General features: G+C 33.2%; 1 protein-coding gene across 1 annotated transcript; it reads left to right on the top strand.

The window, feature by feature from the left end:
• Positions 1-1,187: 1,187 nt before the first annotated feature.
• LOC143254343 (G protein-coupled receptor 161-like) lies at positions 1,188-2,870 on the top strand. The gene has a single exon (XM_076509419.1). It carries the CDS (start codon positions 1,260-1,262, stop codon positions 2,703-2,705), a length of 1,446 nt encoding a protein of 481 aa, XP_076365534.1. The 5' UTR covers positions 1,188-1,259; the 3' UTR covers positions 2,706-2,870.
• Positions 2,871-21,919: the final 19,049 nt, after the last annotated feature.

Genomic DNA, 21,919 nt, shown 5'->3' with positions numbered 1-21,919 from the left:
TCACTTCTAAATATTTTTGTGTAACTTTATTATAAATACATGTATATCTTTATTCATATGTTGTGTTATTCAGATCTTATGTAAATAAAAACGTACAAATTTGCCCGTTTTTACATAGAAAATAGGTTAATTTCTAAATTTTATTATTCAGGTCACAAAAACAAAGTTTGAAGGGAATAATGGCCATTTTCTGTACATTTACAGTGGGAGAGATTAAGAAATAACACATAATATCCAGGAACAAAATTTGTGTTACATAGTGTAATGAAACATACATTATTGATTAAATAACAGTAAAATCGTTTGAAATCCTCTGTATTTTCCGAACCTAAAATCGGACATTACTTAAGGGATGATCTGATACCTGCGGTGGGAACAACACAAGACGGTCGGTCTCTTGTATCGCTTAGCTCTTACAGCAACCAAACTGAGGGAACTGTTTGCACTGCCATCTATACTTACGTTCGTTCATTAGAGTCAGTGGTCTCAATCTTCCTCATTGTCATTGTCTCGGTACGTGAACATTGATTTCATAACTCTGAATTTTCTAATTCAAACCATTTCTTATTAATTTTAGTTTATAAAATAACCTAAACTTGAATCTCTTTTTTGTATACCTTTGAAATACGATGCTTGCACAAGTTCATAGATGGCTAAATTGGTCATTCATTAGTAGGTGTAATTTAAATAAAGTGAATCCACGCCGCAATCGCGATATTTTCTTGTTTTATATACACGTGTGAAATTTAAGACATACCAATAATCTTTGGAGATTATTAATTTATCTTTTATTGTTCTTTTTGTATCAACGAAGGTGAAATAGCTTGGGTTATTTCTTGCTTTGTTTAGGAAGCGTTTTGAATCCATAGAGACACTTATAACAACAGCAATGTAAATGCTTAATGGGTAATTATTGAAAGCTCATCTTTTCATTTTTTACATATATTTTATATTTTTCTTTTCACAAGATTACGTCTATTCTCTTTTGAGTCAAACAGTGTGACAGTGTTTAAAATGAAAAGTTGAAAAATAAAGTCGGAAATCACAAACTTATGAATTTTCTTTCTTCATTTATGATTTTTTATCTCTTGAAATGCATATATGTATGTACCTGTGCATGTATGAAACAACTTATTCTATTTTATTTAACCCTAGCATACTGTGAAGATGGATTCATAAGTGCAGCCGCTAGTTAGCTGGTGACAAAGTCTGATGGACATATCCAGGACATTTTAACAAGCCATAAGATTTTATCCAGAATGGCCAACAATTCTGAAAATGATGTCCGAGAAGATGATGACGACAGTTTTTTACCATATGCCTTAAAAGAGGAAATCCTGCTCGAATTTTACACTGTTGCTCTATTTATTGTGCTGGTCACTAGTCTAATTAGCAACGGGCTAGTTTTCCTAATATTTTATAAGAAACCACTGTTAAGGACAACTTCTAATTATTTCGTTCTTAACCTATCACTAACACATTTTCTGCAGGTGATATTCGTGCTTCCTTTCACTCTGTTAACACTCATATACCGAGACTGGTTATTTGGCGACCTATGGTGTCACATGAGTGAAACGCTATCTTTATGTCTTAATGTGGAAACAGTTTTCTCATTGCTGCTGATTGCCACAGACAGAAATAGTGCAGTTAATAGTCCGTTACAATACAAAACAACCACTACTAAAAAAAGAATCTGTTTTCTTATTGCTAGCACATGGTTTCTAGCTATGCTTGTAAGTTTTCCACCATTTCTTGGCTTGACACCCATAAAGTACGAATACTCTTGGCATAGCTGCGTAAGCCTAGCGACACAGACAGGTTACACGACCATGTTTTACAGTTCTGCACTAACGTTGCTGGGATTCATTTTGCCCTTCTTCTATACAATTTGGATTTATTGCACGCTCTTCAAAGCCGCTCAAGCTAACAACGCACGCACCCCTAAAAACTCTCTTGGCACTGTTACTTCATATCTTAAGATTCCTGTAGAGAGTCCACTAAAAATGTCAAACACGTCGTTCTATAAGATGAGACCTTGTCATCGATGTTCCAGCTCTAGCCAGGTTTCTCTGTTTGGTAAAGAGTGGAAAGCAGTACGGACAGTGCTTTTGGTTGTGCTTTCCTTTTCCGGCTGTTGGGGACCATATTTCTTCGTTGTTTGTCTAAATTCTTACATCAGACAAGATGCTTGGATGCCGAATTACTTACCGCTGTTGGTAATTTTTTTGTCTTATAGTTCATGTGTTATTGATCCATATATCTATGTCTTTCGCAACCAAACACTTCAGAGGCACATAAGAAAACTATTTTTATCTAGAGCTTCCAATGATATTCCAGTATCTGGCAAAAAAATTGATTACATATCTCGTGCCAGTCGTCTGCGTTTGAAAACAGAAAATAATGGACTGAAGAAGCTTATTCGTCAGAGCTTGCCAGTACGTTTAACCAATAAGCGAAATTATCTTCCGAATTCGGACAGCCAGTACAGACCAGTTCAAGAACAAAAGTGTGTGTGCTGTGTTATTCCTGAAGCCGGTACACAAGGGGCATTTACTTGTAACCTACAGCAGTATATTTCTTATCAACCACAAACACACTATACTAATTCAACCGCATGCAAAGAAGTTGCAATAGAAAGAGCAGAAAGATCTGTTATATTCTATCTAAGCGGTGCTCCACTTGTTACATCCTCATGGAGACACTAAAAATAGAATTATAACACAACTTGATGTAGCAGATTGTTCTTAGAATATTATCAAGTTTTACCGCTAGCTAAGTTCTTTCCCAAACACCTTTGCACAAAATTATTATTTAAATAAGTTACGAAATCGTTAGCGTTTGACAGAACAGGAATGCTATTATTACACTGAAATATATACGCAGATATACAGATATACTCGTATGCTTATAACTTCAAGCGTGATAAAAACTATAGTGTATTTGCTTTCGTGTGGTTTTTCAGGCCATCTATTAAAGTCTCAAGCAGGTTTCTTTTACAGTCACGAGTTGTTGTTCTGAGACTATCTATGATGATTCAAGGATAGCTTAAAACGATCGATAAAAATCTCAGATAGACTTATAATAAATTAGTAATATAAAGGAGCACCTGAACACAAAAGTATACTTACAAGCTTTTATATAAAGTAGTAAAAACAAATCAGAGGAATAATATACTGTGTATGTGTATGATGTTGTTGTGCGAAATATGTATTATTTTGTCCAGTATAAACGTTTGTAACAAATATATAAAGGCATATATACTTTATGTTGTAGAAAGTCCATGTGGGATTTATTAGCGTATTTTGGAACACGTTTGCCTGTTATACACACAAGTATTATACACACAACAACTTAAAAAATTGTTTTTTTAAATCTTGGTCAGTATTGAGGGATACATTAAAGATAGAGATATTCTTGATGCTAACTGGATCATCTTCTATTCTGTTTTGAATCCTTGTCCGCATGAATAGAATACAAGCAGCTTTTACAGTCTACTCAATAATGCTACTTCGTGACAGTAATAACGAATTTTTGAAGTGCAACACTGATGTATGTGAAGCATTAGCTGCTTCATGCTTCATATAGAGAAAAGTTGCCTTTACCACACTAAGCCTGCTTACTGAGTATATATGTTAATTGATAGCTGTCAACGGCACAAAACAAATCCTATTCAAACAAATCGGAAGCAAATCGAAACTACTTAAATTATTTTTGAAGAAAACATATAGTAGAACTTAAGAGATTTATGTTTTCTTGTACGTGAATCCTAGGGTTTAGAAGTATTATCCTTTTAAATAGACGCTTTCTGAAGTAAGTTTAGAAGTGTTTTTGTAATGTCATTATAAGTAATATGTATTATTTCAACCTTTCTTGTTTTACCTCGACAACTTTGTATTCATTTTGGCACAATAACTATATTACGATTTGAAATTATTCCTACAACTTTTATCATGATTGTAAATGGAATTTAAGACATATTTTTTTAACTCAGACTGATCTTTACCAAAACTAATATAACGAGTAGATGTGAATCTATAGCCATCTAGAATTAAATTACTCAGATTTTTCAAAACCACTTCCTTTTTTCACAAGGAAGAGATCTCTTTGATCCGATGGTGGTTGTTGGAAATTCAACGAGAAACTTAACATTTAAAATGACGAATAATTGTTAATAACGAGCGAAATTTTATCCTTGATCGAGATTATAATGAGGTGCAGATGTTTTAGTTTTAGGAAAGATTATATTGAATATTTTTCCAAATAGTTTAAGAACTAGTAGTTACACAGAGATATTTAATTAACGATAATAAAACACAGGCAGAAAAACAATGTTAACGTGGTCGATATAACACAAGTAGACCATTTTGTAATTTTTTGCTAATCGGTGATAACAAAATAAAGGGTTGATAAGTATGTTCAAGTCATTACTAGGTATTTATAATCTGTTTTATAGTCTTTGATGAAACTATTTATTTACCTAAATTAACATTTATGTGCTAAGACTAAAAATATGATAATAATAATAGTGAAAAAAAGACGTTAGTTTTATATATTGTTTAAGGATCTAAATGTATCGCTGGACGCCACATGGTGGAAGTTTCTGCCATTTATCAGGATGAAGGCTCCCTGCAGGGAGGAAGAATAACTGTTGAAAAGTCCACAGAAGATACTACAACAGCCTCTTTGTGCTGTGGACCATTCAAGAGTGTTCATAGCGCTAATTAGATGATTAATAGCTTCGAAAATGAAGACATACTTTAATAGTACAACAATCTATTGAATAACTGTAATACCTTGAAACAGGAATACATAGAATTCTGAGTAAAGATATTGTTTTTAAATGTTTACTCTACAACGACTCTAATTAGTGGTGTTAATATTAAACCTCTACATTACCTCAAGTCTGACTATACAGGAAATATAACTTGCAATATTAACGTTTTAGCATGTTTGGCAACCTTTGTACTACGGTTTTAATATTTCCTATATTATAACTCAATGCTAGAAACAGTAGTATTTTCAACTTCGTAACGTCAGAGATTAATGAAACACAAGTTTAATTACATGCCTTTGAACAAAGTGTGTTTTTTAAAGCAAAGCCACGTGGGGCTATCTGCTGTGTCCACCGAAGGGAATCGAACCCCTGAATTTAGCATTGTAAATCCGTAAACTTACCGCTATGCTATCGGGGTACTGAACGAATTAAATATACCACTGTGTTGCCTTAGATGCTAACAGAGATACTTAGGGCGATGTATTTAGCACCTACATGTAATTAACGTACAGTAAATTTCGACTATCAGATTAATATCTCGTAACAGCGGAAACAGTTGTGGAGATTTATGAATGGAAGCACAGGTCATAATCTTGTGCGATGAAACGTATTCATACAGTGCTATTATGAAATAATATAAAGTCAAAGGACACAATATTTCAAAAAATGGAAAGTCGCAAATTGGTTGCATAACACAACCGGTTTGTATTGTGTCACTGGGACGGAGCTATTATGACCGCAAGCTAAGAGCACACTCCAAGCCATTTCGAAGCAGATAACCAAAATGTTGTTTAAATGAAAATTAGACGTTTTTCCTGGTAATAAAATAACAAAATATGGACTTCAAGCAGACAGAGACTTGTAAACCGATTTTTTTTACAAGCTACGTTTCGAAATTAAAGTCTGTTTCAGTGTTGTGGAGTTTTTGAAATACTGATCTTAATATGTGTGGTCTAAGATTGGTCTTGCAATCCTTCTCAGAAAATGCTATAAAAATACAACAGGCGCACACCTTTTATGAGTAAATGTAACTAAAGTCATGAAAAGTTGAGGTATTTATGAAAGCCAGTGTTAAAATTAATATTTGAGATCATATTTGAACACATCTCGTCGAATTAACAACGTTTTTAAGGGGCGGAGCCGATTTTTGTCCACCACCTGTAATTCCAATGCAAAAATGACCTGGAGCTCCATTCTTGTAAAGTATGATTAATTCTGGTTATTTCCTTATGCGCTGTAATATTCCATTTAATCGAGAATTTTGTAAATTAGTAAAGTGTCTTTAAATTTTACTTTTATTTTACATATTTCGGTGCAAAGAATGAAAGAAAAAGCACAAACGATTTATGTTCATAACATAGTTCCTTGTATTTTAGTTAAAACTCTGTAATTATAAAAGTAAAATCAGTATATTCTTCCTAGTTATAACATTATATAATGATTGCAATATTTTGGTTTCATTTATTTTTAATTTCATGAGCATGGCCTGATGGTTAGGGCACTCGACTCGCAATCTGGGGGTCGCGGGTTCGAATCTCCGTCACACCAAACATGCTTGCCTTTTCAGCTGTAGGACGTTATAATGTGACGTTCAATCCCGTTATTCGTTGGTAAAAGAGTAGCCCAAGAGTTGGCGGTGGGTGATGATGATTAGCTGCCTTTTCTCTAGTCTCACATTGCTAAATTGGGAACGGCTAGTGCAGATAGCCCTCGTGTAGCTTTGCGCGAAATTCAAAACAAAAATATAACAAGCCAAAAAATTGAATATCCTGTTGATATTCTAAATCAAGAGAAACATTTAATAATATGTGGACGATACTGTAGCTGGACTATTCAATGACAGCAGTATTGTTTGTCGGAGACTGGTAAAATATTTGAACACAAAATGTTGTTACGTATTATAATTTATCTCAGACGAGTTTCCAATTTATTATGCTATGCATACAAAAATTAATTGTAATTTAGAAATTAGTTTAATATTGATAGGTATCAAATTTTTACTATCTGCCAACAAGATTGACACATACAATTTTCTTTCTTAGCACAAACATATTTTAATATACAAACAACAATAAGATTTACAATAACGGTTATTACAAATAATAATTTATATTAACAGAGCTACAAACTTGCAAACAATATTCAGTCTTTTATCTGTTCTGGAACGTAATATTTTATTAACGGTCCACATCTACGACCAGGGAATTAATTCTTTGTTGATACACAAGTACACTTCAATTGATGGGAAGCTAGCTAGCTTCTTCACACGTGAGTTTTTTTCCGCTGAAGTTTGCAATGTCTTCGTAGAAATAATAATGTCCGACGTTAATTCACTGAAGCTAAACTGTTTGTAATGTTCGAAATCTATAAACGTCCCTGGTCAAATATCTGTAGTCTTTCGATTAATAAGCTTTTATCACAGTTATAGCTTAAGAGGTTTATAGTATACTAGCTGTAGTGAACCATCAGTAATATATTGTCTCTTAGCGCGTCGATTTATAAACTTTTAGGGTGAGGTTCTCGAAATTTCAGCTAGTGGCAATATTGAAGATACATTAGTGTTTTCGTAAAACATATATTATTGATTCTTACTCTCGAGAATCTTTAACGAATTTAGAGAATAGGCGGGATATTCGCAATACGCGAATATAACAACAGTATAAGTTACATACATTTCTAAGTATATACACCGCTGGCCAAAATCTTAAGGCTAATGAACATAAAGAAAATATATGCATTTTGCGTTGTTAGACTCAACCACTTATTTGGGTAGAGCTTCGAAAGATGAAAATAAGAAAAGGGAAAATAAAAATAAAAAACTTTTTAGCATTTAATAGAGAAAATGTGAACACTATAAAATTAGCCTAAATACTAACTGGTCAAAATTTTAAGATCATACTGAAACGAAGCGTTAGTCGTTAAACACGTAACGAAATTTAGTCATTTGTGTTCAAGCATTAGCGTTGTAAACATCTCCCACTGACATCTCCTGTGTTACACTGGGTAAAAACATGGTAAAGGCTAAAAAGTTGACAGAGTTTGAACGTGGCAGAATTTTCAAGCTGCAAAAGCAAAGTCTCTCTCAACGTGCCATCGCTGGTGAGACTGGGCGGAGTAAAACTATTGTTGCAAATGTCTTAAAAGACCCTGAGGAATATGGAACGAGAATTTCAAATGGTCGGCCCAAGAAAATTTCGCCGGCGTTGAGCAGAAGAATTCGACGGGTTGAGTTGCAGAATGCAGCTCAAAAACAATAAGACGACATTAAAAACCGTGAACGTCTTCAAAGGCCACACCTCCTTCCACACCACGAAACAGCTCGGTTAAACTTTGCCGAGAAGCACCAAACATGGGACGTAGAAAAGTGGAAGAAGGTTTTGTTCTCTGATGAGAAAAAATTTAGCCTGGATGGTCCAATTGGCTTCCAACGTTACTAGCACGATAAGGAGACATTTTATACACGACACAGTGGAGAAGGTTCCATCATGATCTGTGGTGTTTCCTCCTTCCATGGAACAATGGAGCTTCAGGTTATACAGGGGCGTCAAACAGCAGCTGGCTACATTGGCATGTTGGAGAGAACATCCTTATTGATTAAAGGCCATCGCTTGTGTAGAAATGACTGGATCTTTAACTAGAACGCTGCAATTCACAGTGACCGCAGGACAAAATACTTTTTCATGGCGAATAACGTGATTCGTTTGGACCATCTACTGTGTTCGCCCGAACTGAACCCCATTGAAAATGTTTGGGGGTGGATGGCAAGGGAAGTCTATAGAAATGGACGTCAATTCCAAACAGTGCATGATCTTTGTGAAGCCATCTTCACCACTTGGAATTAACATTCCAGCCAGCCTTCTGTAAATGCTTATATCGACCATGCTAAAGCGAATGTTTAAAGTTATTCGCAATGACGGCCGTGGAACTCACTACTGCAACCTCTTGTTGGGCATTTCCTACCCTGTTTAGGACTTCTTTTTGGTATTGTCTTAAACTTTTGACCAACTAGTATTTAGGCTAATTTCATAGTGTTCACATTTTCCCTATTAAATGCTAAAAAGTTTTTTATTTTTATTTTCCCTTTTCTTATTTTCATCTTTCGTAGCTCTACTCAAATAAGTGGTTGAATCTAACAACGCAAAATGCATATTTTTTCTTTATGTTAACTGGCCTTAAGATTTTGACCAGCGGTGTATTTAACTATAAAAAAAAGCAAAAAAAAAGCGACTGGGCATGGCCAAGTGTGTTAAGGCGTTCGACTCGTAATCCGCTGGTCGCACCAAACATACTCGCCCTTTCAGCTGTGAGGGCGTTATAATGTTAAGTCAATTCTACTAATTCGTTTGTAAAAGAGTAGCCCAAGAGTTGACGGTGGGTAGTGATGACTAGCTGCCTTCCCTCTAGTCTTATACTGTTAAATTAGGGACGGCTGGCGCAGATAGCCCTCGAGTAGCGTGAAATAAAAAAAAAAAAAGAACATCGATTTTAAAATAAATATATATTAGTAAATTCGTTACATTACATTATTAAAAAAATATAATATAACACATGAATTAGCGTAACTCTGACAAATTACTCAGTATTCTGAAGCAGGAAACACCCATTGGAAACAAGTAGGACATAAACAGAGATTAACATGCGGTGTTTACTCAAATAAATGTTGCCTAATATTGTTGTTGGTAATTTTAAAGGCATGATCATACGTGAATAATTCTTTACCAGCTGTTTTTTCATTTACACCCGAGGCTACATCCTTGCTTTGATGTCAATAAGTAAAATTTTCCTTTTACACATAAGCTATTTATGGTGTAGTGACGAGTTTGCACAGATAATGAATTTGGAAATTCAGGGTTCGAATCCTTCAGTAGAAGAAAAGTTGCCCCGAAATTTGGGAGTATAAGTATGCTAAGAATATGCGGTTGAGTCAGACAAGATAACTCGAATCTAGCGGTTTGTGCTGCTAATTAGTCAAAGAGGGATGACTGTGCGTTGGAAGGTTTGTGCGAAAATTATAAATAATTCTTTTACACTTGATATTTATGTTATGAACTTCACATTTTTTTATTAGCCATAAATGTGTTTATGTCTTTACGTAATAGTAGCTTATAAGATTATTGGATTTTTATCTCTTTCGATACTCCCTCGTTATTTTAATGACTTCATACTCCTGTATCATTTGTGTAATGAGACGCGAGTCACGTAACCACGGATCCACACCAACTACTAGAGCACGCGTGGGCATGCTTAAATATATGTAGCTTGCTTTGTTTAGAAATTAATTAATAACAGTCTTCAACTAGTAGTATACGTGAACTACAGAACCTTTGCTTTATAGTTTTGCACTTTAAGACTCGGATCCATGTTTGAAGAGATGCTTTGTATTTCACAGTTATAAGTTTTTCATATCAAAGCCGAAATAAGTATAAAATAATGTTTTAAATTTTAAAATGAGTTTTTAGTGTGTATAATTAATTAAGAAAAACTAATTTTCTGTGCATCGATTAATAATATCACGTATATTGCGCAATTCTTTAAATATCACTATTAAGTTATTCTCTCTTGTGAAAATTATGAATATTACATAAGTAACAATTCAACAACAATAACAAACAATTATATTAAGAAGATAATGTGTGTTGACTTCAGAAAAGAGAACACACTGATTTTCTTTCAGGGTTATTACTTAATTGCACTGATAAAAGATGGTTTATGTTTTGCACAGGAACATTGTTGAATATTGAGGTTAAAATATGTGTCTACGTAATGCATTAGTTCATGCAGTAAAAGGAAGAAGTTACAAGTAGCAGTAGTGAGTAACAACGTATCTGTACAAAGTGTAAATAATGTTGGTAAATCTGCGTTAGAAAATATATAATAAGCAATTTGATTGCTTAGGTCCATTAATTCTTATGCTACGTAGTGCCATATTTTTATGTACATTTGAGAATACGTCCTATCGAATTCTGTTCCACAAGATATAATAAGATTAGGCTGGTTTGATTTGTTCTGAATTTTACGTAAAGCTACTTGACGGTTATTTGCACTGGTCGTTCTTAATTTAACAGCGAAAGACTAGAGGGAAGACGTAATACCATACATCGTCAACTCTTGGGCTACTCCTTTACCAACGAATAGTGAGATTGGCTGTGTTACTATAAGGCTCACACTGCTGAAAGGTTTGTTTCTTTAGAATTTAATGTAAGGCTATCTGCGGTAGCCGTCTCAACTCGACAGTGAATGTATATGCGAGCTATAGAACCTCAACTCCACAATCCGGCACTCTATCATAGCGCCACATTCAGATTCATGTTTGACCTACTGCCGACTTTTGGGCTACGATTTTACCAACGAGTAATGGGATTGATCATAATATTATAATACTCTCAGGGAGAACATGTTCGGTGAAGGAGATTCCAACCCGCGACCCCCAGATTGCGAGTCGAGTGCCCTAACCATCAGGCCATGCTAGACCAAAATAAAACTACATAATTTGCTAGATTACATATTACCCATAAATTTCCAGGAATTATATATGAGTTTATCATACAAAAGTGAAGGAGGAGACTGACAGTAAATGAAATTACTTCCAATTTCTTCATTGCTTTTTGTGTCGGAAGACGTTATTTAGAATTGGGATCTCTAAGTTTACAGCAATCATAAAATGTTGTTCTAAGGCATGCTTTCTGTATATATTTCCATCCTACAACTCATTTTATTAAAGCATGTTCATTTTTAGCCCAGTTGAAGGTGCTAAAACCTATCCACCAGCACCAAATATTTTTGCAAGTGAAAAATATATCGACATTTAGAATTGTGTAATCATTACTATTTTTATTTTAATAAAAATAGTATGAAAAGTTATTCTGCTTTTATTGGTTTAAAATCTCTAATGAAAATATTTTAATGTAATAGATTCACTACCATAATGTTCATTGAATCTTCTTTATTATATATTTACTGCTGTTCTTCTATATAAAAAATGAACAATTGCCTTGTGAGAACATGTCAACTTTATTGATACAGTTGCAAGCGGAGCCGTACTTGAAATTCAAAACCAATAGGACAAAGCAGGAATAGCTACTTAATGAAATGTCAAGGTCAGAGCTCAGATTTTTAATCTTTATGGTGGTTACAGGTCACTGCAGAAGAAGAAATGGTGTAAATCAAACGAAGGGAAGGAAATTGTTTATTTAAGAACTACAAAACTGCTCTTTCGTTACACACGAAGATGCTCTCCTAAAGAAACTGACTAATTCCGAAATCAAGAACAGAAAAAACAAATGTTGAAATTTTGAAAACGTTAAGAAAATCAAAAGAAAGTGTCTTTAAAACCAGATGACAAAGCATACAGCGAGAAAAAAGAAAGAAAAAAGAGAGAAAGAATTATTATTTGATGAGAAACCGGTCTGAAGGGAAAAGAAAACAAAGCCCTGCGACAACTATCAGTATATATCCATGAACTAAAACGTTCCACAGACAGTCCAGATATACAGTCTGAAGACGTCAAGTTTCAATGCTTATTTTATTGAAATACTAGGCTTAAAAACACTACATCCACAAGAAAATAAACTGCTACTTTAGAGTTTTCAAGAATCCATTCAGATGTGCAACAATTTCAACAATGACAGGTTGTCTAATTTTATCTACAGGACAAAGAATAGTATTTATGGCTGCAATCGTTTCAGAAAGTGGGACTGATCTCATTAGTATGACTTTTCCTAATTGGAGTACAAGGAGTGCAGGAGAAAATTCGAATGGAAAGTTCTATTGCTATTGAAACCTAACTTATTTCACTAAAGTATTTAACATTTCACTGAGACAAATACTGTTCCAGGAGATGAGGGTAGTCTAGGTGTTGTTACATCAGGAACGCTAAACTACGTAGAAAGAAAATTGCTTGGTGTCCCAGTAAATCCATATGGAACTGGTACAACACAGGCTAACATAATTTATGCTTTTACATCGTAGTAGAAAGTAGAAAACTTTGTTATTAGACATGTTTTCTCTACTATTGCTTCAAACTCCGGATGGAAGATATGTTTATAAGAATTTTTTTCTTACTTTGCTTGCCGTCACATCATGTAAAAGATGTGTGTGCAGTTTGATAAGAACTGTTTGTTGTAACGTCCATTCCGACAACATGAATACAAAGAGTAACAGAAATCTTGAGATTCCTCAGTGGTACAACGGTATATCTGTGGACTTACATCGCTAGAAACCGGGTTCCGTTACCCGTAGTGAGCAGAGTACAGATAACCTTGTGTGTAGCTTTGTGCTTAATTTCCAAACAAACAAAATAAATCTTGAGAAATTCGTGATGACGAGAAACCCACTTGAAGCAAAAATGTATCTCAGGACTATCACCTTATGACCTGAAGATGATCTAATGGTATATATAGTAAATAGTGAGCCTTTGTAAATGATTACTTTTCTAGTGGCAAGGTTTAAAATTATCTTTTAGACCTCAGGTATGATTCAAGCTATTTATAAGAATCAATTGTAAAGGGAAAATACTCCCAGGAGAGTGTTGTTTTTAAAATTGAAACTTATGGAACACCTTATTCACAACTATAGTTCTCTCTTGGCTGATGGTGACATTGATTCTGGTTAACTTGAGGTATGGGTTTGAAGTCCAGTCCTTAACTAAATTACTTTCCGCACAGAAACCATTAAGACTATTAAAATACCCTCTTTTTCAAAATATTGTGTTCACTACTTAATGTTTTTTGGGAAAAATAGTGGATACCTATATTCCTCTGGCAAGAAATGATTTTGGACTACTTACTCCTCGGTCAGTGCAATTTGTTATAATACATAGACAAATGTGTCTCTACGCGATAACTAGTTCTAGAATATTTAAGAAAGGTATTATGGTTTACACCTGTTTTCATAATATGTAATGTGACCTTAATGTAATTAAATAATATATTTCAGAACGGCTGGTATGGGTATTAACATCTTTACTAATACAGCAGTGAACAACGTTTCGACCTTCGTAAGTCGTCTTCAGGTTAACAGGAAGGTTGAAACGTAGTTTCCTGCTTTATTAGTAAAAGTGTTAATACACACACCAGCCATTCTGAGAAACATTTTTACTTCAAGCAGGTTTCTCGTCATCAAGTAATTAAATAATGCATATGAGATAAACGTAACTCGATTTTCATGAGTGAGGTAACCAAATGGTTCATGAGATAAATAAATATAAATATCAAGCTTTACTGGACGATGTCCTTTCTACCCCACCTTTTAAGTACGATTATCAGCATCTTAACACAAACATACATTATAGATGTCTGTATTCTATTACAATTCAAATATCGGAAAGGTGAGAGCCAACAGGTGCAGTATTACGTCACACTACTTTATTTAGAAAATAATGTTTAGCCCAAAAGCTAAAAAAACAACTCTTTAAAACCATATTTTACAGTAATCAGATCAGACTTCTAAGTTTATGACTCATTTGATCCATGACACTTCCAATTTCATAACGACAAACAAAAACTTATTAATACAAATTTGTCTTCTTTACAGCAAAATCACATGTGGTTGGCTACATACTGTGTCTACAGCGGGAAATCCAACTCTAGATTTTAGAGTGTAAGCCCTTATTCACGTCATATTAGTACGTAGGACAATAACAAAACATTAACATATGCAGACATAATCATTTAGTTAACCTGAAAGCACGTATACTATGCTTTGTTTGTTATAAAATATATTCATATGTAGAAATACTGAAACTGGTGATAATTTGAAAAGCAAACCTACTAGTTAACCTTATTTTATGATGAAATTTATATAGATTTTTATTGCACAAAATATTTTGTGTTTGTGCTCCTTCAGTACTAATAATTTAAGTAGAAACATTCAAAGTTGTTTTTTTATTATTTTGTATATAAACTGGGAAACTAGTAGTGTATGTGTAGATGCTTTGTTTACATAATACAAACACTGAATGAAAAGTTTGCGTTATAAGCACAGTCACTGTTTCCTGATATATGCGTAAGAAACACTAAAACCTGCACTTTCGATGTTACTAAAAACACAAACCTGAAGTAACAAATAAGGCCATATTTTTCTACCAATTAACGCGCGGCCTTGACGTGTGATGTTTGATGGAAGTAGGTTAGCAAGTGGTAAGAAGAGAACCACAACAGAAAAGAGTAAGAGATAAATAGAGAGAGAGAGAGAGAGAGAGAGAGAGAGATTATACTAGTCCTAATGTTATCTGGACGCTGCTCGGCGGTGACAAGCTTCACGTGTTGGTTAAGACGGTTTGGCAAATCTTCTTATGTGTTATTAATTCTTAAATTTACATAACAACATAAGCAGACATGCATTACTGAGACAAAATTTACATATTACTTGGTTGATGTAATAAACGCACACACGAATTTTATATATCAGTATTTATTTTGTGTCAATGTTGAATTTCGAGCAAAGTTACTTAAGGACTACTTCTTAGCTGCCCTTAATTTAGAAGTGATAGGCATAAGAGAAGGAAGCTAGTCAACATCACCCACATCCCAAACTCTTGGGCTACTCTTTACCAACAAACAGTGGGATAGAACTTCACATTATGACGTCTATAACAACTAAAAGAGCGAGCCAAACCCATTTAATGTTCGTAGTGATTCACAAAAAATAAAGTTAATGAGATAAAATGACAACGTGGACTAATTGGCAAATATCCGAAAAGTCACACATCAATAAAAGCTCCATACCTATCCATTATTGCGCTAAAAATACTTCATATTATTAAACATATGAATAAAAATATAACTTCTATATTACACTTCATATGAATGTAAAACCAGTCAGTAGATACCTAATTTGAAAAAAAAAAACACACAACAAAACAACAAAAACATAAGGGGAAATGGTTGAATAATTTTGTCCCTTTTCTGATAAAAATATTACTGGGATTTCTTTCGTATATTTGTTGTTCCCCTTTTTGCGTAAATGTACATATATATATATATATATATGTTATTGCATCATCTCAAAAAGTTCAGTTTTTTGCACACACACACATATACATATATCACTAAAACATTTCGAAACTTTCAAAATTGTTTTTATTATGAAGTGCAATAGTACTTAATATTAGGGATCGAAAAGGTTTCACGCTCAAATAAACCTCCGCATTAAATGCGTGAAACTGACCATTAAAAGTACTGATTAAGATATATTATGCACATATATACTAATTATACGCTAAAAGCGTTGCTAACATTTCCTCTAGAAAAAATAAAAAAATTCTAAAACAACATCTTTTTAGTCTATACCTACCTACATGATCACGTCATCAGAGCTAGCCTCTAGACGGCTCAGACTATATTTTATCCATCTTATCTGACTGGTCTGTGAGTATCCTTTTCCGAAAAATATATACATTTTTATAAATGGCAAACATACTATTAGGTTTTTAAATACCTCCAACAGATGGCAAGACATATCGTTGAATAGACCCATGACAGTTTCTAAATTAAATATATACCTTAAACGGGTAGAACATAAAAAATTAAATAAACAAGAATATTAAACATTTATAAATATTAAAATGGAGTACAGATCCTGATACAATAAGTAATGGAACAATAATTACAACCACAGATCCTGATACAAGAAGTAATGTTGTTGTTTTAATTAAGCACAAAGCTACACAATGGGCTATCTGTGCTCCGCCCACCACGGGTATCGAAACCCGTTTTTTTAGCGTTGTAAGTCCAAAGACATACCAATGAGCCACTGGAGGACCACAAGAAGTAATGGAACGATAATTACAATCACAAATCCTGATACAATAAGTAACGGAACGATAATTAAAACCACAATCACAAATTTGCGAAATTTAATCAGTACTTTTTTAGCAACTTTATTCACTAATCTATAAATAAAAGTAAGAATTACATTTTATAAATTTGTGATTGTGGTTTCAATTTTTGTAAAATTTATAGCTATCAAGGACATGGCTGTACTAATAGTTTATAGATGTTGTGCCCATTACATCGACGTATAAAAATTGAACAAATAGCTAAATATAGCTAAATGAAGTACGTACAAGTAAATAAAAAACTGATTAAAATTAAATGTTTACAACATTATATCCTTGTCGTTTCCAACTTGGACTTATTGCAGATGACAAACGAGACAAAATATGTACTCGAACCAAGAGCATATCATATGGGTGTTGCTTCAATGAACACACTGATCAAATTTAGGGTTGGAAAGAACTGTCATGGAACCCCACGCATATTTTTTAACGATATAGAAAGAAGTTAGCAAAGAGCTAGCATATGGTACCGGTATATGTTAGAAGAAATCAATTTAATAAAACTCCACAAATAAAACTTGATAAAAACAGTATTTAACACTGGATATTAAGTTTTGTTGTCATACTACGGCCCAAAAAAGCATAGAGAATTGTCAGTAGAGCAGACAATCCGCAAAAAAACTTTACGTAAAGCTGGCCAGACTCTCCGACATACTGCTGTGGACTTGAAATGCTTAGTAAACATTGTTAAGCACACACTAGATGGTGAAACTGAGACAGGTAAATTTGAAAATAGTAAAGGAAGAGGCAGAACACCTAAACACAATGATACTGATGTTAAATATCTTTGTTTATACAACCTTAGAAATAGAAGGAGAACTGTCACTGATCTTGATATAAACAACCATGTACCAAACTACAGAAAAGTGTCCAGATCTACAGTATTAAGAAGAGTCAACAAAAATAGAATATTTGGTTGTGTAGCAGTTAGAAAAATGTTTACTTCATTCCTATTACCAAGAGACTGAAATTTGCTAAAACACAAAAATGGCCCTCGATCCGCGAAATTCAAAATAAACAAATTATTCAATATTTAAAATGTATAATATACTTTTTGAGGCAAATATTAAATAACTTCAAAACTTTTTGAAACTAAATACAAATGTTGTGGAACTTATGTAATACATGACACGCATACATGTATTATTTTGTAAAATTCAAGTTTTCATTTGTAAAGACAACAGTAGCTTTCGATTACATACTTTACCTTATTTATCACAATGTAACGTCTCAAACATGAAAGAAATATAGAAGGCTTTCAGTAGATAAATATTTCTGTTTTATAGTTACAGTAATCATATTAACTATCAGATTCTAGGTGAAAACTAGGACAAGTTAACGGAATCTCTGAATTTCTAACAAGAAAAACAAACAAACAAAACAAACCTGAACCTCTCACATACTTCTTATCAGGTCTTGTAAAGATTGAACAGTCCTATCTAGGTACCCCTATCTTAAGGCAGTACAGTCTTTATCAGGCTTCCTCTGAAAACGGCAGTAGATTAGAGCCTGATGCTTAGAGAATTGTGAATATAAAGAAATTCATTAGTAATTAAAAATATCTGTCTGTTTGTTTTATTGAATTTCGCGCAAATCTACTCGAAAGCTATCTAAAATACTGAGAGATTGGAGGGAAGTTAGATAGTCAACACCATCTATTGTCAACTTGTAGCTAAATATTTATCAACGAATAGTGTGACTGATGGCCACAGTTTCGGTTAACGCTTCTATGATTAAAAGAACAAGCGCTCCGTGACGGAATTCGATCCCGTGTCCGCAGATTGCGAGTCGAATGCTCTAACAACTTGGCCATCTCATGCGCTAAAATACCTCTGTGTTGCATAGTTGAATTTTTAAACTAAAAGACCTATTGGATTTAAATAACATCTGTGTAAAACATCTAAAGTAAAGTTGTTTAAAATGGTGTGAGAAATAGATTTTTCCTTAATTATTTACATCACGTAGCTTCAAATTACAAGTGTTGTTTACACAAAACTGCTAAACCATGTACACTACGTTATAAAAATTGGTTTTAATTAAAAAAAAAACTAACTTAAATTCTATAATATACATTAAATAAATCTACGTTTTGTACAGCTGATGATTTTTCATGTTTGACAAGAGGTTTTACGCGAAATCCAATAGGTTTGTCAGTAAGAAAAATAAAAATAAAGTATGCATGACGTCAAAGAGACGTGTTTATATTGAGATACTTAGTATACTTTATAACAACGTAATTTGATAATGCAAATAAAAATATTCAAAAATAGCAAAGTTCATTATCATGTACTAGAAGCCTCGAGACATTACAGGAGTTATTTCGCCATCATTATTTTATAAACATCAATATCCAAGCTTTATCTTCAATATACTCTACTAGACTATAAAAGTGGCTTCAGAAAAATATGAAGTTTGATGAAACTTCTATTTTTGGCTCATAAACGAAATAATCACGTCAAATTCTTTATCTTAAAGTTCTCGTGTTCAAAAGGTAGCTGTGGAGAAAACATGTAACATTTGTGTTTTTCAGAGATTAAATACAGATAAGGAATATTATTTAGAACCATAACCTTAGCTTATATTCCATAACTGAAACAAAAACTTTTTTTTCTAAAATGTTTATTTCTTACGCACCTGATAAAGGATGGTTCATAACATATGCATATACACATGTAAGTAACGAAATATGGATTGTATAAAGTTTCACTTTCTCGTTCATGCCAAGTTTAAAGTTTTTTTTGAAAACCAACCATAATAATCCTACTAAAATTAAATACTAAGTACTATTTATATTTTCTATATTTGCTGTTATTCACTATCCTAAGTTTAACACAAATATAAACAACATTTGACAAAAGAAATAGCAACGTAGAGTATAAAACAAAATGTATCTCAGAACGGCTGGTATTTGTATTAACACTTTTACTAATAAAAATAAAGCATGCATGGGTTTCTTGTCTCCAAGAGTATTAATCAATTAATAGGTAGTTTGAAAATAAACACATTGCAATAAATATATGTGCCTTTCGTGTTATATTTATAAAGAATCATTTATTCGTGCAGGCAATCTCTTTCTCATATATTATTAAAAACTTTTGTCTTACATTGACAATGTAACATCTAGATTAATTCTATGTTCAAATCAATTTATATAAAACTGCTTATTATACTCTTGTTAACATTAAAGATTCAACTGGAAATATCTAATTCTTTCAAATAATAAAACTCTCATAAATTGTTGATGAAATCATGGTAGATTTGATGGCACGAGGAAACAGTAGTAATAAGTATTTGTGTTTGGAAATTACAGCAATTAAAACATTATGAACATATGCATAACTTCTTTAAGATTTTATATCATTTTAGTAGGATAATTACCTTCAAGTAACGCATCAGTATGTCTGCGGTCTCACACCGCTAAAAATCGGGTTTTGATGCTCGCGGTGGGCCGAGCACAGATATCCCATTGTGTAGCTTTGAGCTTAATTCATAAAGAACAACGACTTAGTAGGATAATTATAATGTTAAAACACGAGATACGTCTATTAAAACACGGAATACGTTTATTACAACACAGGATACGTCTATTAAAACACAGGATACGTCTATTAAAACACGGGATACGTCTATTAACTAAGTTTTATTAATTTCAAGGTTAATTCTTACATTACATTTACGAGAATAAGAAAGGGAGTAAAGATATATAAAAATATATACTTTTTCTAATAAATTATTCTGGGATTCTAAACACATCAATAACAAACTCCAAACTGAGCAGTTATAATTAAAACGTCAAATATGTCAATCACGATTCTTTTCTGAAGACAGTACTGTCTTTATAAGCCTCTCTCTGACTATAGCGTAGTCCTATTAAGGATCACAGTACAATTCTTATCAAGTACGCTCTGAAAAGGATAAAACCAACAACTGTGTATTAGTATTATTAGCTTTTCGTGCTAGTAATTACTAATTGTAGCATTCATACCTCATTAAAAATTTAAAAAGTGAACATTTAAAAAAAAAAAGAGTTTTTTCTGGGAAGAACTGAACGTTCGGATTGTGCTTTTTAGTTATACGGAACTCAATGCATCTAAATGGTTGAATGTACAGAAATTAAAATATTCATAATTTTTCATACAACTGCAATGGTTTTACATGCGTTAAAATAGTACATTTATTGAGAAAAGTAATTTTTAAGAACTCCAGTTTCTCAGCACTACATTTAAAAATTGCACATTAAAACCACCCCCAATGAAAGTTGTGTTCTTGTTGTGAGAAGAAAACTTTTATTTAAAATTGTCTTCTTTTCTAAAGAAATGTTTGTAGCACATAACACAGTTATTTTTATAACTGTCTGAATATTGCATACCAAATGTGTGAAATGGTTTATTGATTTTTGTTTGTGGTGTTTCTTAATAGCTAGTGCAGGAGTTTTGGTTACTTACTTAGATACTGACATACATGCTACGTCTGTTATAATAAGATGTATCAGCACCATTTGTGCTTATTAAAATTTTACGTTAGATGGGTCATTTAAACATAGAGCATGTCTACTGAAGTGGCTTTTGGAGAGCAGAACTAAACTCCAACCGCTTGACAATCTGATATATCAAGATTTAGTCTCTTAAGACTTTTAAGTTCTTTCTACGTTGTGCCTCCCACTGACATGAATGTTTTAATTCTTATTCAGTTAACAGGCCTTAAATTCACACTATGTAACTTAAACTGAAAGAAATATCTTCAACCAGATGGGTCCTGGGGGAAGGGGATAATAATAGTTTTAAACAGCATTAAGCTGACACAAAGGTGTATAAAGTGAACCTAAGGTAATTTATTTTCAGTTTGTTTGTTTTTGACACTTAAAATTAATAAATACGCGCCTTTTAAAGGCAAAACCTCTTATTTAAATCTTTTGCATTTATTAAGCTTGACCCGGCTTTTGATACACCCCTTCTGTCCCAACTAACTATTTATCGCCTTCTGATAAAAACAAACAAAAAATAACCTAGAAGTGCTACTATATCTAACTATAACAGTAAGTATGAATAACTGAAAGTGTAACTTTGTGAATTATTTAAATGAATAGCTGTGGATGGTTTCAAGTATGGTATATAACTGTTATATCATCCTTGTAGCCTGGCATAAGGATTGTGGGTTCGAATGCCGCTCGCACCAAACATCTTCGCCCTTTCAGCCGTGGGGGCGTTGTGATGTGACGGTTAATCCTACTATTCGTTGGGAAAAGAGTTGGCGGTGGGTGGTGATGGCTAGCTGCCTTTCCTCTAGTTTTACACTACTAAATTAGAGAC

Source organism: Tachypleus tridentatus, chromosome 1 (genome assembly GCF_004210375.1).
Source record: "Tachypleus tridentatus isolate NWPU-2018 chromosome 1, ASM421037v1, whole genome shotgun sequence".
Taxonomy (NCBI): domain Eukaryota; kingdom Metazoa; phylum Arthropoda; class Merostomata; order Xiphosura; family Limulidae; genus Tachypleus; species Tachypleus tridentatus.
The sequence above is the reverse complement of the archived record's forward strand: the minus strand, read 5'-3'. Positions and strand labels throughout refer to the sequence as shown.

Coding starts and splice junctions, on each gene's coding strand:
- LOC143254343 (XM_076509419.1), top strand. CDS start 1,260: ATGGCCAACAATTCTGAAAATGATGTCCGAGAAGATGATGACGACAGT.